Source organism: Vulpes vulpes, chromosome 5 (genome assembly GCF_048418805.1).
Source record: "Vulpes vulpes isolate BD-2025 chromosome 5, VulVul3, whole genome shotgun sequence".
In the NCBI taxonomy this organism is placed as follows: Eukaryota; Metazoa; Chordata; class Mammalia; order Carnivora; family Canidae; genus Vulpes; species Vulpes vulpes.
In genome coordinates, this window is record NC_132784.1 from 68,009,024 (window position 1) to 68,023,437 (window position 14,414).

Sequence of the window (14,414 nt, forward strand, 5' to 3'; positions counted from 1 at the left end):
ACCGCACGTCCCGGCCCCTGGAGCGCGGCCCGCCTGGCGCTCCTCGCCCTCGTCCGGCACAGCAGAGTCACAGCTCCCTGTCCCCGAGCACAAACGGAGAACCAGGCATTGTCCTCAGGGCGGACACACGGTCTCTCCAGAGATCTTGAAACAACCCAGTGAGCGGGCCCGATGTTCTCGCGGCTACCATCTCCACCTTCCAGGCCAAGGGCGAGTGGCTGAGGCTCTGCTGGCCACAAGGCCTCTGCCTGCTCGACTGTGCCCCGGGCAAAGCAGCCCCAGCGTTGGTGGATGAATGAGCGCCCCTGCGGCCCAGTGTGGCCTTGTGTCCCCACACGGCCAGTGGGTGTCCGAGGGGCTGAGAGTGGGAGTTTACAGCCTCCAGTTGTAGAGGAGGAAACCAGGGCCCCGAGAGGGCAGTAGCTGGGCCAGGGTCACACAGCCAGGAGCTGAGTGAGCCAGGCCAGAAGCCAGATTTGTGTCTCTGGAGCCTCTTCTATCCGTCGGCTTGGCTGCCTGGAGCACAAGGGCAGTCTTCAAAACTGGACTTGAATAAAATGCATGATGCCGGGGCGTCTGGGGGGCTCAGTCGGTGAAGAGTCTGCCTTCAGCTCAGGTCATGATTTCAGGGTCCTGGGGTCGAGTCCTGCCATCAGGCTGTCCACTAAGAGGGGAATTTGCTTCTCCCTCTCCCTCTGTCCCTCACCCCCCACCCTGGCTCATGCTCTTTTTCTCAAATAAATAAAATCTTTAAACAAGATTTTTAAATAAATAAATAAATAAACAAATAAATAAGCACAAAGCCTTCATGTGGCTACTTTCACTCAAAGGTCGGGGCATGCCCAGCTTTGTTTGGAGGTCCACCAACGTCCAAGTCTACCAGTCGGCAGTCCCTGAGGTCAGGGCAGTTTCTGGGTTGGTGGGCATGGGGAGGGACGGCCAGACCTACGGGCGGAGGGGTGTGAGGTAACCAATGGTTGTTCAGAGAGGAAGCTCACACACACATACATGCACACAGTTCACATACGTGTTTTGGAGTAAAAGACTCTGGGGTTGGACCTCAGCTCTGTAACCTTCCAACTGTGGGGCTTTACCTCTCTGAGCCTTGATGTTCTCATCTGAAAAGTGGGGATAATTGTGTCTACAAGAATGGAGGCTCAGAGGAGGGCAGGGCGTTGTCTGCACCTCGCTCTGCCCCAGCCCAGAACAGAGGCTCAGGAACCTCAGTTCAATGAGTGCTGTGCGGGGTGAGGGCTGCACGGCCCAAGCGTGTACAGCACTTAGCAAAGCACCTGACTCACAGTCACTACTCAACAAAGGCCATCATCACTCCATCTGTCATCCAGGTGTGACAGGAGAGGTCCCAACACCCAACAGTGGCTCATGAAGTGGACAGTTCTCTTTCTTTTGTGCCAGCACCAATCCCCTGCCTGGTGTTGACCATTCAGCTCTGAGGCTTGGATGAGCATGACCCCATCCCCAGTTCCAGGACAGGTGCTGATGGGCTCAAACCCAATAAGAGCACATCGACCCCCCCAGGGGCAGCAATGTTGGAGGGTGGCAGGCTCAAGGGTGAATGTGAAATCTAACAGAGGCAAAGAGACGTGGAGAGACATTTTCTGGGGCTCCTGAAAATGAGAGCCCTCCCCTCTCCTTCTCAGGACTCCGGGGACTGGTGTGGCTCTTCCACCGCCCCAAGGGGGCTGCTGTGGGCCATGGGATGGACTCTAAGCTTGAGACTAGTCCTGTGGGAGAGCAAAAAGGTAATGGCTCTCTGGACAAGCTGCTGGATCAAGCCTCTCCTGAAGCTCATGAGATTCCTTTTATTCCAGGAGACAAATACTATACAGCCTTCTGTGTAAGTCCATTGGTACGGGCTTCCTGTCATTTGGTTTTCAAAAATTCTTAACTAGGGGCAGCCCAGGTGGCTCAGCGGGTTTATCACTGCCTTCGGCCCAGGGGCTGATCCTAGAGACCAAAGATCGAGTCCCACGTTGGGCTCCCTGCGTGGAGCCTGCTTCTCCCTCCATCTGTGTCTCCCATGATTAAATAAAATCTTTTAAAAAAAAATTCTTAACTATCTCAGTGTATGTACGTTTTCTACATTTTCCAGATTTAATGATATAATCCCCAGTACAAATGATGGGGCTCAGTCCTGGAGGCTGGAAGTCTGAAATCAAGGGCTGGGCAGGGCTGCACTCTCCCAGGCTCCAGTGGCTGCATCACTCTGATCCTGCCCCTGCCTGCACCTCTGCCTGTGCATGGCATCCGCTCCCTGCATGTGTCTCCTCTCCTTGTGAGGACAGTCATGCTGCAGGAAGGGCCTCCCCGACTCAAGTGTGACCCATCTTAACTTACACCTGAGTCACATCTGCAAGGACTCTACTTCTGAACAAGGTTGCATTCACAGGTACCAGGGGCTAGCACTGCAGCACAACTCTTTTCAGGGGCCAGGGGGGCGGGGGGTACAATTCAACCTGAAACAGGTAAATCTTTTTTTTTTAATTTATTTTTTATTTATTTATGATAGAGAGAGAGAGAGAGAGAGAGAGAGAGAGAGGCAGAGACACAGGCAGAGGGAGAAGCAGGCTCCTTGCAGGGAGCCCGACGTGGGATTCGATTCCGGGTCTCCAGGATCACGCCCTGGGCCAAAGGCAGGCGCCAAACCGCTGCGCCACCCAGGGATCCCCTGTAACAGGTAAATCTTAGCTCTCAAGCTGGGGGGCAGGTTCAGTGCACACCTCGCCATTTCAGGGGCACTCCCCCACTGCAAACAGTAGCTGCTCAGTGAATCCTTGCAGAAAGGATGGAGCCAAGCAGTCACTAAGACTTTGGGAGCATTTCCAGGGTGCCTGCTGTCTACAGCACATCACTCTTGAGCAGCAGAAACAGGGTAATACTTGGGTATCGCCCGAGACAGAACCTCTAGCCCCGCCACCCAAAGCCCAGCTGGTCTGCTTCAGGCCCCAGAAAGATGTGGCCAAAGCGCTGTCACCACAGCGGCCCCCGAGGGACAGACCAGCAAGGGCTGTGATGCCAGGGGAGGTTTTAATCAACCACAAAGAAAAGAGAAGTCCCTGAAGTTAGGAGTGACTTTCCTTCTCACACAATGAATCTGCAAAGCCCCTGCTGAGCCACTTAGTCACTTGGACCAGCCACCAAACCCTCCATGGCAGGGCCCTCAACTGTAGGACTCGTGTCCTGTAGGAACTGGACACTGCACCCACCTGTCTCTGGTCAACCATCCCTGCTTGGTGAATTTGGCTTCCTGAGTCAAAGACCAGCTCCCCAGTTCATTCATTCAGGACTGGGATTACTGAAGGAATTAGGATGACCTCATGGGGTAATTACAGTTTTCGATCTCTCCAAATTACATGCTATTCTCAGGTAGGGTGGGAAACTGTGGTGTTGAGGTCAAATGAAAGCTCACAAAGCAGGAGGGTGAAGGGCACCTCCTCCAGGAAGCTTTCCACTTTCCCATTCCCTTACTCTGAACACCCCCACCCCACTTACAGGCTCCCCAGTGCCTCCAAATTCTTTTCTCAGTCTGCATGGAAAAAAAGCGAGGTGAATATGAAATATAAAGTAAAATGCCCTCTCTTGGGACAGTCTGGCCTGTACACAGGCATTGCCCTTAGTTCCAATGACTCACATTCCAGAATTCAATGAAGCAGCTCCAGGTGGAAGGTCTTCTCCTCTCCCAAGTCCTAGGTCAACATTCTTCCCAGTTCTGGGTGGCTGCTACAGGCTGAATTGTGTCCCCAAATTCCAATGTTGAAACCCTGATGCCAGCACCTTAGAGTGTGGCTGAACCTGGAAATACGGTCTTTTTTTTTTTTTTTTTTTTTTTTTGAGAGAGAATGAGCAGGGGAGAGGCAGAGGGAAAGGGAGCAGTAGGCTCTCCACTGAGCAGGAAGGATCCGGGGATCATGATCTGAGCTCCGTGACTGAGCCACCCTGGCACCCCCGGAGATGCGGTCTTTAAAGAGATGGAGGTAACATCAGGTCACGGGTGGTCCTGATCCTATACAACCAGGGTCCCTACAGGAGGAGGACACCAGGACACAGACACACATGGGACAATCCATGAGGACCCAGGGAGAGCACGGCCATCCACATACACAGAGGCCTCAGGAGGACCGCCCCCCCCACCCGGCCTGTGCCTGGACCTCGGGCTTCGTCCTCCAGGATGGGGGACAGTACTTGTCTGTGGTGAGCCTCAGTCTGTGGTGTGTAACGGAGACCCAGGTGCATCAGCAGTGGCACAAAATATGCTGGGAGTTTCCAACAGGAAGGAGGGAGCAGGCCAAAGCCTTGGGAAATGTTTCTGTTCCATCAGAAAGGAACAACACCCAAGCCGGAGAGCTCCCAAACTCAAGGCCAATCCGGATAAAGGTCAACATCCAGGAGAATGAGATGCACAGGACAGGACCGGAGAGGATGGGGGAGAGCAAGGATACCCCACCTGGGAACAATGGACACCCACCCCAAACAGCCATGAACAGTAGGACCTTCATCAGCTCATATAACATGAAGCCCAAAAGCAAAGCAGCGCAGGGGCTGGCTGTGAGCTGCTCGATGTCCCAGGGCCAGGTTCTGTCCTGCCCTCTGCTCTATGTGACCAGGTGTGGCTTCACCCAAAGGCGGTGCAGTTGCCTGTAATAATCCAGGTGTCGCTTCCGTGGAACAAGGAATTCCAAAATAGATATGGTCTCTCATTAAAGTTGTAAAACCTTTCCCAGAGGCCCCCAGAACTTTCCACTACCATGTCTCCAGCCAGGAGGAGCCATGTGCATGCCTGAGCCCATCACTGCAGGTGGTGTCACCTGGGACAGAGCAAAGTAAGGTTTAAGGTGGCCTGTTTGTGCCGCAATCAGGGTCTGTCAGAGGGGACTAAGTGTTCCTGGAAACTGAGTCTCGGTAGGCACAGGTCAAGCCCAGCGTCCAGGGCCCCTGACAGAGATCAGTGAGGTAGCTCCACCTCATATGATGGAGAGTAAAGCGGTGGTGGCTGCCTATGGCTCACACGAACATGTGGAACAGGAAAGGCTGAGACCATGGGGGACAGGGAAGGAGGGGGGTCTGGGCAAGAGGGGTTAGTAACAACTGCCAACAGGTGGCCAGGCAGGGTCTGCAGGAACTGACCCTCCCTGAACATCTCAGGGCACCACTCTCCACAGGAATTATGTCCACAACACATTTTAACAAGATGCATGGACAGAAATGCAACAGGAAGCAGCACCCTGGCCCACTCAACACAGGACTGCCCTTGGACCTACATCCCATGTACCTTGGAGTAAGGAATGAATGTGCTAGATGTCATGTTATAAGTGGTCCCAAACAGCCTTCTGCTTTAAAATGTGCCATTTAGGGCAGCCCGGGTGACCCAGCGGTTTAGCGCTGCCTTCAATCCAGGGCCTGATCCTGGAGACCCCGGATTCAAGTCCCACGTTGGGCTCCCCGCATGGAGCCTGCTTCTCCCTCTGCCTGCCTCTCTCTCTGTGTGTCTCTCATGAATAAATAAAATCTTTAAAAAATAAAAAGATAAATAAAACGTGCCATTTATTTTTCTCCCCACTTGTAAAAGCAATACATTACCAGAACAGAGAACTTAGAAAACATAACAATCCACCAAGGAAAACAGCAACGGGAGCCCCACCCCCACCCCATCTGTCCCACCAGGCACTGCCTGCTGGTCTCCGCGGCCACAGGATCCACCTGGGAGGCAGGTGCACAAGCTCCCGGGGAGCGTGGGGCCAGGACGAGGACCGTGTGCAGGGATGAAGCCCACATCTTGTCCTACACCAGCTGAAGCCACATCATTCCTCAGTGCACCAGCCAGAGCAACCAGATGAGAGGGAAGCAAACACCCCGCCCGGCTCTGGCGGGGCCCCCAGCTGCCTCTCAGGACCACGGGATGGCTCAGCACAGCAGCAATCGCTAAGACGTTCCACAATGATTTTCAAAACTGGAACAGTTTTGAACAGTTACCCCTTGAGTCGTCTCATGTGTGACTCTCAGAGACATGGCCTCGGACCTGCCGGCCGTGCTGGGGAGCGGTGAGCAGAGGGACGCCGGACAACCAGGAGAGCCCCTGCCCCACCAATCCGCACCTCCCCATGGAGACAGGGGCCTGCTCAGTGCAGCCAGAGCACAAGAGAACTCATGTTGTAGGAAGAACGCAGTGTCCTCAACACAAGGCTCTGAAACTCTCTGCATGTAGAACAGCAGCCCAACATTTAGCCTTTAGCCTAAAATATTTGCTCCCTTAACCATTTTTAACGCTGCAAAGCCCTCACGCTCCTCACATGTCTGGAGACAGTGTGAGGAGCATGTCCTGGCTCCCTCTGAACCCCCTCAGCCAGATACCCACGTCCACTGGCTGCAGTGGGCTCCCCACGGCTCCGAGAGCACAGCGGGGGCCTGTGCGCTCTGAGCTGAGAGCAGTGGCCCAATTCCGTGGCCGTGACTGCACATTTCAGAGGAGGCAGCACGAGACGGCGGTGACGGGCGGGCGCGGGAGACGAGTCCTTGCTCTGCTGCCGGTGCCCCTGGACCAGGCGGTCCCCGTGGGTTTCCTCATCTGTAAAGCGGGAACACTAGAGGGATTAAACAGAACAGGGGAAGCCCACCACCCAGCGCTGGCACGTCCTAAGCGTGAGTGAGTATCAGTCCCCGGCACATCTGCCTGTCAAGTCACATCAAGTCAACCGTGGTACTCTCAGTTTTCAAAAAACCATTCCTCAAAGTGCTGAGTCCAGGCTCAGGGGCAGGGTGATCCTATCCAGAGCCACCCCCAGTCAGGAATGAGCCAGACGGGCCCAGCTGGAGAGGGCCACCAGACCAGCGACTCTGGACGGGGAGTGAGCGGCCTCATGAGGGCTCTGGCAGGACGTACTCAGACTGCAGAGCAGAGGGCCCAACAAAGGCCAGGCCTGTGTGGAGGGACCGTTGTACAGGCAGCCCCCAGGGAGATGCAAGCCCTTTCACCGGCCACACTGGAACCCTCCCCACAGAACAATGAATACCCCATCATTGTTTTGCCTTGAATCACATTTTTAAACACTTAACATACAGACATCTGTTCCTTGATGTTTCGTCTTTGTTCATCTGTCATCCTCAAAATGAAAGTCCAGAACCTTCTGCGCTAATTTTAAAGTCCGGCTGAACATTTAGTAATGAACAAAGCTGCAAACACAAAAGAAAAAAGATGTCTTTTTTTTTTAACTCTTGTGTATTTCTACTCATAACGTACAACAAACCTCCTCTCTACCTGCCGCCAACCCCTGAAGAAGTTCTAACAAGTGTTCATTCTCTATACCGTCTTCCGTTTTCTCACACAGAGACACAATGATGTGCTTCTGTGGACCACAAGCGACGTGAGCCCTCGGGGCTGCACGCGCTCACCTCTGGAAAAGGCACTCCTATCAAAGAGAAACATGCAATGAACAAACCTGTTTAAATTTCCCTCTAATTTTGTCTAAGTCCTCGTGAAGTTTATCATAAGTAGGGTCATCGTAAGGGAACTTCTGAATCATTTCAATCAACGATTCTAAGGCCTTCGTCTTTTTGCTGTAAAGCACAGAAATAAACACTTTTAGTCCTCAGTCGCAGTGGGCTCCTCTTACGTACAACTACGCTGATCAATAACTTGGAAGCAGTGGGCATGCTAAGCAGTCTGAGTTCAGAAGCTGGATGAGTAACTTTCTCATTTCACTCAATAATATTTATCTACCTAGCAACACGCTCTCGCCCACACCCCATGCTCAACATTCGGGTGCTATCAGGCTTACGGATATACCTGTATTCCAGCCAGAGAGCAAGCGACTGAAGCAACCCACAAGTCTGCCTAAGTCTCAGACGTGGGAACAGACCAAACCAGACAGGAGGAGAGTGCTGGGGCATGATCCAGCCTGCACTGGGCCTGGAGTTTGCCAGAATCCAGAAACGTCACGCTCACAGCCTTGGGGAGTTCAGCGGCAGGTACACTAGCAAGCCTGTCCCTCTAAAGGGCAGGAACTGGTGTCTGGCATCTGCATCCAGTTCCCTCTCCTAGGAAGGCAAAGCTTTGCTGGGAGGCGAGGTGATTCCCAGGCACTCAGTTGTTTAACTTGTCTATAACATGCAGACTCAACAGCCACCTCGTGGCTTTTAGAAGAAGTAACCTCTGTAAAGCCCAAAACCTAGCACAGAGTAGGTGCTCAGCAAGTCTTCTGTCTCCTTGCTTCCAATGGACCCTGGAGGCTGGGGCTCATACCAGGGGGTGGGCGAGACAGTGCAAATGTGCACATCTGGGAAATTCGTAGTGATCCCGACGCACACCCTCCCCCAGACCACACGGGATCACTGGAGTGTCAGAAGTATACTACAATTTGATTGGTGGGACTTCTACAGAACCTATCCTCAGGATGAATCAAAAGCAACCGACTTCTCCTAAGTACCTGGGCATAATTGTTTTTAGGTACACGAGCAAGTCTGCCGACAAGTCACTTTACAAGAACTATGACGGTTACTGCTCTGAGACAATACAAAACTATAAAAGGTCAAAAGCAAGTAAATTACAGCCACCAAGCACTCCGTTTCCAGGGCAATGGAAGGTAGATGCCAACACGTGGGAACCGGCTGTATTCCAGCAGGGTGAGAATACACTCAAGTAGCAACTTATTCTTCTCTGGTCTGTGAAGCTACTCAGAACACACCCGGCCCCACACACCGTCAAAGTCAGTGCCCGTCAGGAGGGTGTGACCTGCCCACAGCCGATCCAACAACACGGATGGCGCCAGAGCTCCAGACGCTGGCCAGACGCTGGTCCGCACGAAGCTCCACCAGGCTGCTGGGGGCAGAGGGAAGGGTGGGGGGCCACCTCAGAGTCCATCAGAAAGACACAGTCGTCAACGTAAAGCACCACCCTTTAGTCTGAGATAGTGCCTTCCGTGGTTTCTCTGGCAGTAAAAGCCCCTTATTTTACTGAATGATGGCACAGATACCAGGGCTTTTCTCTTTTAACACTTTACTTGGGAACATAAAGAAGCAGAAGATCCTCTATCAGCCTTCTACCATTATTTAAAAATTGGACTAACATAAATATTATAATGCAAAAAACTGTGCCACACAGCTCTAGGAGAAGGGCTTTTCAGGCTGTGTTTCCAGGAGCCCTTCAGAGGGTGCTGAGTGGGGGCAGCAGCGAGGCATGCTAGCGGGCTTCCACCAGCCCAGGCCAACCCGCACGGGTCCTCCTCTGGGACAGACTGGGTAACAGCTTTAGGAAATCAGGGAGCCCATGCTCAGGGCTGGTGTGAGACCCTCCATGCACAGTACGGCTCTCCTGCAGGAGCCGGCATGTGTCAGAGTCGTGGAGAAGGGGGAGGCTGAGGGGGAGCGCCAAGAACAGCCTCTGCTCGTCCTCTGCTCGTCTTCTGATCATCCTCTCCTGGGAGGGGACCGGAGGGGAGAGCCAAGCTCAGCGTTGACTGCCACCCAGTGGAACCCCAAGGTGCCAGGCACCTATTCCCAAGGGTTCTCAGAGTCCTCAGAGGACCATCCCCACCCCGGGCGCCCCTTGGCTCATGGACACATTTGGTCCAGTGCCAGCTACTTGTGCCAATGGAGCGTCCCAGGGACTCGACGGAGGCAGGGTAGGTAATCTCAGCATCACCCACCATCAGTGATAAGCACCCTTGTGCTCACATTCAGATATGAGGTACCCAAATTCTAGAAAATCAAAATATTTCAAATAAGACGATGAGTCACTAGAACAGGGCAGGGCCACCTTCCCTGCTGTCATCCACTCTCCCCAAGCCCCTCTCAGGCCAGGCAAAGCCAAAAGACATCAAGACAAAGCAGAGCACCAACCAAAGCGGATTCTGGGCTCCCAGGAGCGGCAGGACGGCCAGGCCACGTGTGCCTTTGCTTCTGGGTTCGTTTCCGGGTTAAGAATGAAGACAGATGTGCAACAGGGTCACAGGGGTTTCAGCAGGTAGCACATAGTGAGAACAGCTTAAAAACTACAAACAATCCAAAAATAGCTAGCCTTTACCCGGCACGTGCAAGTACCAGACACGTGTTAAACACGTTCACTGCCTCATCTCACTAGCAGATCTAGTCGGCTGCTGCAGTAAAAAACCAGTGACAACAGAATCACCATTTCTGACCTTAGCCATAGCAAGACTACCATGCTGCATTTATTAGAAGCCGTGGGGAAAGATGAATGGGAAGATATAATCCATGTCAACATTATTTTACTGGCAGGGGGTCTAAAATCCACCTGGTGCTGTGACGCCTGCAGGGAAAAGGCAGAGAGCTCCAAGATTCTCGACAAGTAGTAACAACCCGTGTTCACCAAACACCAAAAATGAGCTCTGTGCTCCCTTTTCACGACTTCCTATAAACATAAAAACATTCCAGTTTGGTCTATTTTCTCCATGTAGCAGATGAGGAAACTGAGGCACAACTGCCCAAAGTCAAAATAAGCTATGGAGCCACACTCGTGCTCCACACACTAAAAAGAAGTCTTCAACCTTACCTGTCTTTCTCAGTGGTACATGTGTGTAGGAGGCACCTCCAAGCGAAAGCAAAGCCCTGATAGCATCCAATCTGTGGATTTACAGAACAGTGAAGAGTGAAATTAAGCGATGAGCTACACTCTAATTGTCAAGCTCTCAAAACTAAAGGTGGGTACGAAGGTCAGCAGTGCTTCTCATGCTGTGGTTCTGGAAGCACTTGATGGGCATCAGACCACGGACATTAGGTGGCCGAACCACAGGTGGGGTGGTGGCCTCCCAGAAGGTCCCACTGGCCCCCACCCCTGGGTGTACACATCCTGTGTGGTCTCCTCTAACTGTAGCAGAGTGGCCTGTGTGGCCAGTAGAACACGGAGGAAAAGGCAGCGAATGGCTTCTGAATGTAGGCCTAGCGGACGTCACTCCCACCTTGCTGTCTTAAAGCTGCTCGAGCAGCCCCAGCAGTGCCCTCATATAGTTGCGGGCCTGACTCCAGTACCGTGCAGCCCAGAGCCACAAGCACCTAGTCCAGCTGCTCCTGGACTCTTGCTCCTCAGGATGTGTGTGAGATAATAAGCTTGTTGTCTGAGACCCCCCAAGTTTGCTGTGACTCGCTCTGCTGCAGCAGACATCTACCACGATCATGTCTGCCACAAGGTCTGCCAGGTAAACCCAGTCATCCACAGCTAGGGCCAATCGAAGGAGAAGGACAGGAGAGAAGACAACTGTGGATTTTAGAGGATTTCAACGGGAACGGAAATGCAATGTTTTCATGTGACACAGGGTCAGGATTCAGGTGGCTGAAGACCCATGGCAGCACCACGATATCCAGGGTAAGGGGAGCTGGCCGAGGATGGCTTCTGTCATTCCCTAGACTATACTTCATTCTCTTTACACAGGCACATCTCAGAGATGGGGGTTCGGTTCCAGACCACTGCACCAGATGAACTATTTGATTTCCCAGCACATGTGAAAGTTTTGTTTATACCACAGTGTACTCTATCACAGGTGCAGTATGTCTACAAAACAACGTACAGGGGCGCCTGGGTGGCTCAGTCAGTGAAGCATCTGCCTTCGGCTCAGGTTACAATCCCAGGGTCCTGGGATTGAGTCCCACATTGGGCTCCCTGCTCAGCAGGGAGTCTGCTTCTCCCTCTCCTTCCCTCTCCCTCTGCTGGTGCACACAGGTATGCACTTTCTCTCTCATAAAGTCTTTTAAAAAATGAACAAAATAAAAAAATAACAAGTCTAAACAAAATAATGTACATAACCTTAGATAAAAAATGCTTTATTGCTGGGATGCCTGGTGGCTCAGCGGTTGAGTGTCTCCCTTCAGTTCAGGGTGTGATCCTAGGGTCCTGGGATGGAGTCCTGCGTCGGGCTCCCTGCAGGGAGCCTGCTTCTCCCTCTGCCTGTGTCTCTGCCTCTCTTTCTCCCTCATGAATAAATCAAATCCTAAAAAAATAAAAAAACTTTATTGCTAAAAAACGCTAGCCATCATCTGAGCTCTCAGCGAGTCTTAGTCACTAACTACAGATCACCGAAATGAATATAATAATGGAAAGGTTTGAAACAATGCAAAAATTACCAAAGTGTGACACAGAGACAAGAAATGACCAATGCTGCTAGAAAAATGATGTTGAGGGATCCCTGGGTGGTGCAGCGGTTTGGCGCCTGCCTTTGGCCCAGGGCACGATCCTGGAGACCCGGGATCGAATCCCACGTCGGGCTCCCGGTGCACGGAGCCTGCTTCTCCCTCTGCCTGTGTCTCTGCCTCTCTCTCTCTCTCTCTCTCTCTCTCTCTGTGTGTGTGTGTGTGTGACTATCATAAATAAATAAAAAATAAAAATAAAAATAAAAATAAAAATAAAAAAATGATGCTGACAGGCCTGCCTGACACGGGGGTGCCACAGACCTTCTATCTGGAAAAATCATGGTATCTGTGGAGCACACTCAGCCAGGTGTCCTTGCACAGCAACATGCTCTGTTGGCCTGGACGAGGAACTCTGCTCCATCAGCATTCTTTAGTCCACTGCTGTTTACTTTTTTTATTTTTTAAATTTTATTTATCCATTCATGATAGACATAGAGAGTGAAAGGCAAAAATATAGGCAAAGGGAGAAGCAGGCTCCACGCAGGGAGCCCAATGTGGGACTCGATCCCGGGACTCCAGGATCACACCCTGGGCCAAAGGCAGGTGCTAAATGCTGAGCCACCCAGGGATCCCCTCCACTGCTTTTTAAAGAGGCCTGCAGTTCTGGCTCTACCATACTGATCAGCACAGTAAATTATAAACTATAAGTGAAAAGGATTCACTTTTAAAAATCGGGGTGGGGGATCCCCCCCTTACCTCAGATCCAATTTTGGCTCCATGTAACGTGCCATACTGTCTTCCTTCAATTATACCCAAACTGTTGCCTTCTTCATACCCTTCCTGATATCCTTCCCCATGAAACCTGTGACGGAGAAGCAAACTTGATCAAAGGAACAGGAGAAAGAGTGTTTATCCTGGAAAATAAAATTTTCTCTCCCCTATCACCCAGACTCAGCAAGACGAGACACAGTGCAGTAGAAAGTGTTGAATTTCAGTCCGAAAAACGCAGGTCACAATTCCAGCTCTACCCCGCCTCCGCGGGCAGGTCACCCCACCTGCTGAAGCCGAATCTGCCTCTCCTACACCCTACAGCGAAGTGTGGGGGGGTGATGGATCCCAAACCTGGTAAGATACCAGAAACACAGAGGAAAGTTTTAGAGACCCAAATTCAAGGGCCTCGCCCCCCACTACTCAGTAAGTCTGGAGAAGGCCCCGGAGTCTGCTTTTTGGAACCTCCTAGGTGCGTCTAGTCCGCAGCGAGGAGCCTAGCGAGCCACAGGTCTGACCATGTCAACCGCTTCACAACACTCTGCCATATACCCAGGCTTTCCACTGCTAAAAGACACTGGAAGGGAGCAGCGCCGCCGGCTGACAGCCACAGCAAGGCAGTGCTGCCTGGATCCGGGAGGGCGCCACAGCGGAGGGGGCTCCACCTTCACCCGCAGTCGCGCAAGTAGACAAGTTTGCTGGGGCCCCGTGAGGCAGCATATGCTTCCACCTACCGGCTGCACCACCCCGGGGAGCGATCTTGCCCTGTCTGTAAAACGGGGTGATCAATAAGGCGCGATTCGCAAAGAGGAGCTAAAACAGTTCACCGGGATCCGACGCAGCCCAGCGAGGGCTTCACACCCAGCTCTGCACCGATGTCAGCGGCTGATGGTTCCGCCTCGCTCTCTCCCGACTGACGTCGGCTGATGCCTCCGGGGGCCGGGCCCTGGAAGACGGCCACGACGCAGCTCGTGGGTGCCCACCGTCACAGCCCAGGGCGCCCGGCGGCGGGCGGGGCTGCGGGGGGAGGCGGAGGCCGTCGCACGCCCTAGTCGGCGAGCCCGTGAATGCGGCCGTCTGTCCCACCACGAGGGGCAAGGCCCGTCCCACCCAAGTCCGCGGCGGCCGTCCCCGGAGCAGGGCGGGCATCAGGCCGAGCAGATGCTCGGGGCCGCCCGCAGCGGGCGCAGCTGGGCACGGGGCGCGCGGAGCCAAGCGGGGGCCACAGCGTCGCGGCCCGGGGCGCCGGCGCCCCCACCCCACTCACCCGGCCGCGCTGCCCCCGCCGCCGAGGGGCCGGACGCCCGCCGGGCCCCGCCACCCACCTCTCGTCCGCCATCACGATGGCGTCGAACATGTCCTGACCCCCGGCCATGGCGGCTCCCGGCCCCGCCGGCCCGGCCCACGGGCTCAGCCGCCGCCGCCGTCGCCCCGAGCTCCGCGCTCACGCACCGCTCCTGCGGCGGCGAGGCCACTTCCGGGGGCGGCGGCGCGGGGCAGGCCGGGTAAGGACGGCTCGCGGGAGGGTCCAGCCGGCGCCGCGCCAGCCGGGA

At 53.7% G+C, this 14,414-nt stretch overlaps 1 protein-coding gene across 5 annotated transcripts; it reads right to left on the bottom strand.

Moving 5' to 3' along the window:
* Positions 1-5,545: 5,545 nt before the first annotated feature.
* On the bottom strand, positions 5,546-14,364 carry LTO1 (LTO1 maturation factor of ABCE1). 5 transcript variants are annotated; one of them, XR_012001673.1, is made up of 7 exons: positions 14,187-14,364; positions 12,850-12,955; positions 10,523-10,593; positions 8,714-8,830; positions 7,455-7,572; positions 7,076-7,188; positions 5,546-6,583 (listed from the first exon to the last, which is right to left on the bottom strand). XR_012001673.1 is itself a non-coding variant. In XM_072758643.1 (6 exons), exons 1-5 carry the CDS (start codon positions 14,234-14,236, stop codon positions 7,120-7,122), a joined length of 414 nt encoding a protein of 137 aa, XP_072614744.1. In that variant the 5' UTR covers positions 14,237-14,353; the 3' UTR covers positions 5,546-6,583; positions 7,076-7,119. The 5 variants fall into 5 exon arrangements, 3 of the variants coding, with proteins under 3 accessions (XP_072614744.1, XP_072614743.1, XP_072614742.1); XM_072758643.1 differs by lacking the exon at positions 8,714-8,830 and having other exon boundaries at positions 14,187-14,353; XR_012001672.1 differs by lacking the exon at positions 5,546-6,583 and having other exon boundaries at positions 7,150-7,188; positions 8,714-8,833.
* Between the last annotated feature and the right edge of the window lie 50 nt (positions 14,365-14,414).

Bases quoted from the DNA above. Each gene is read 5' to 3' on its own strand.
- LTO1 (XM_072758641.1), bottom strand. From the start codon at position 14,236: ATGGCCGGGGGTCAGGACATGTTCGACGCCATCGTGATGGCGGACGAG. The intron at 7,573-10,522 runs GTAAGGTTGAAG...TGTGCTTTACAG, and splicing joins TGTACCACTGAGAAAGACAG to CAAAAAGACGAAGGCCTTAG. The intron at 6,584-7,454 runs GTTTGTTCATTG...CCCGCTTTACAG, and splicing joins TTAGAGGGAAATTTAAACAG to ATGAGGAAACCCACGGGGAC.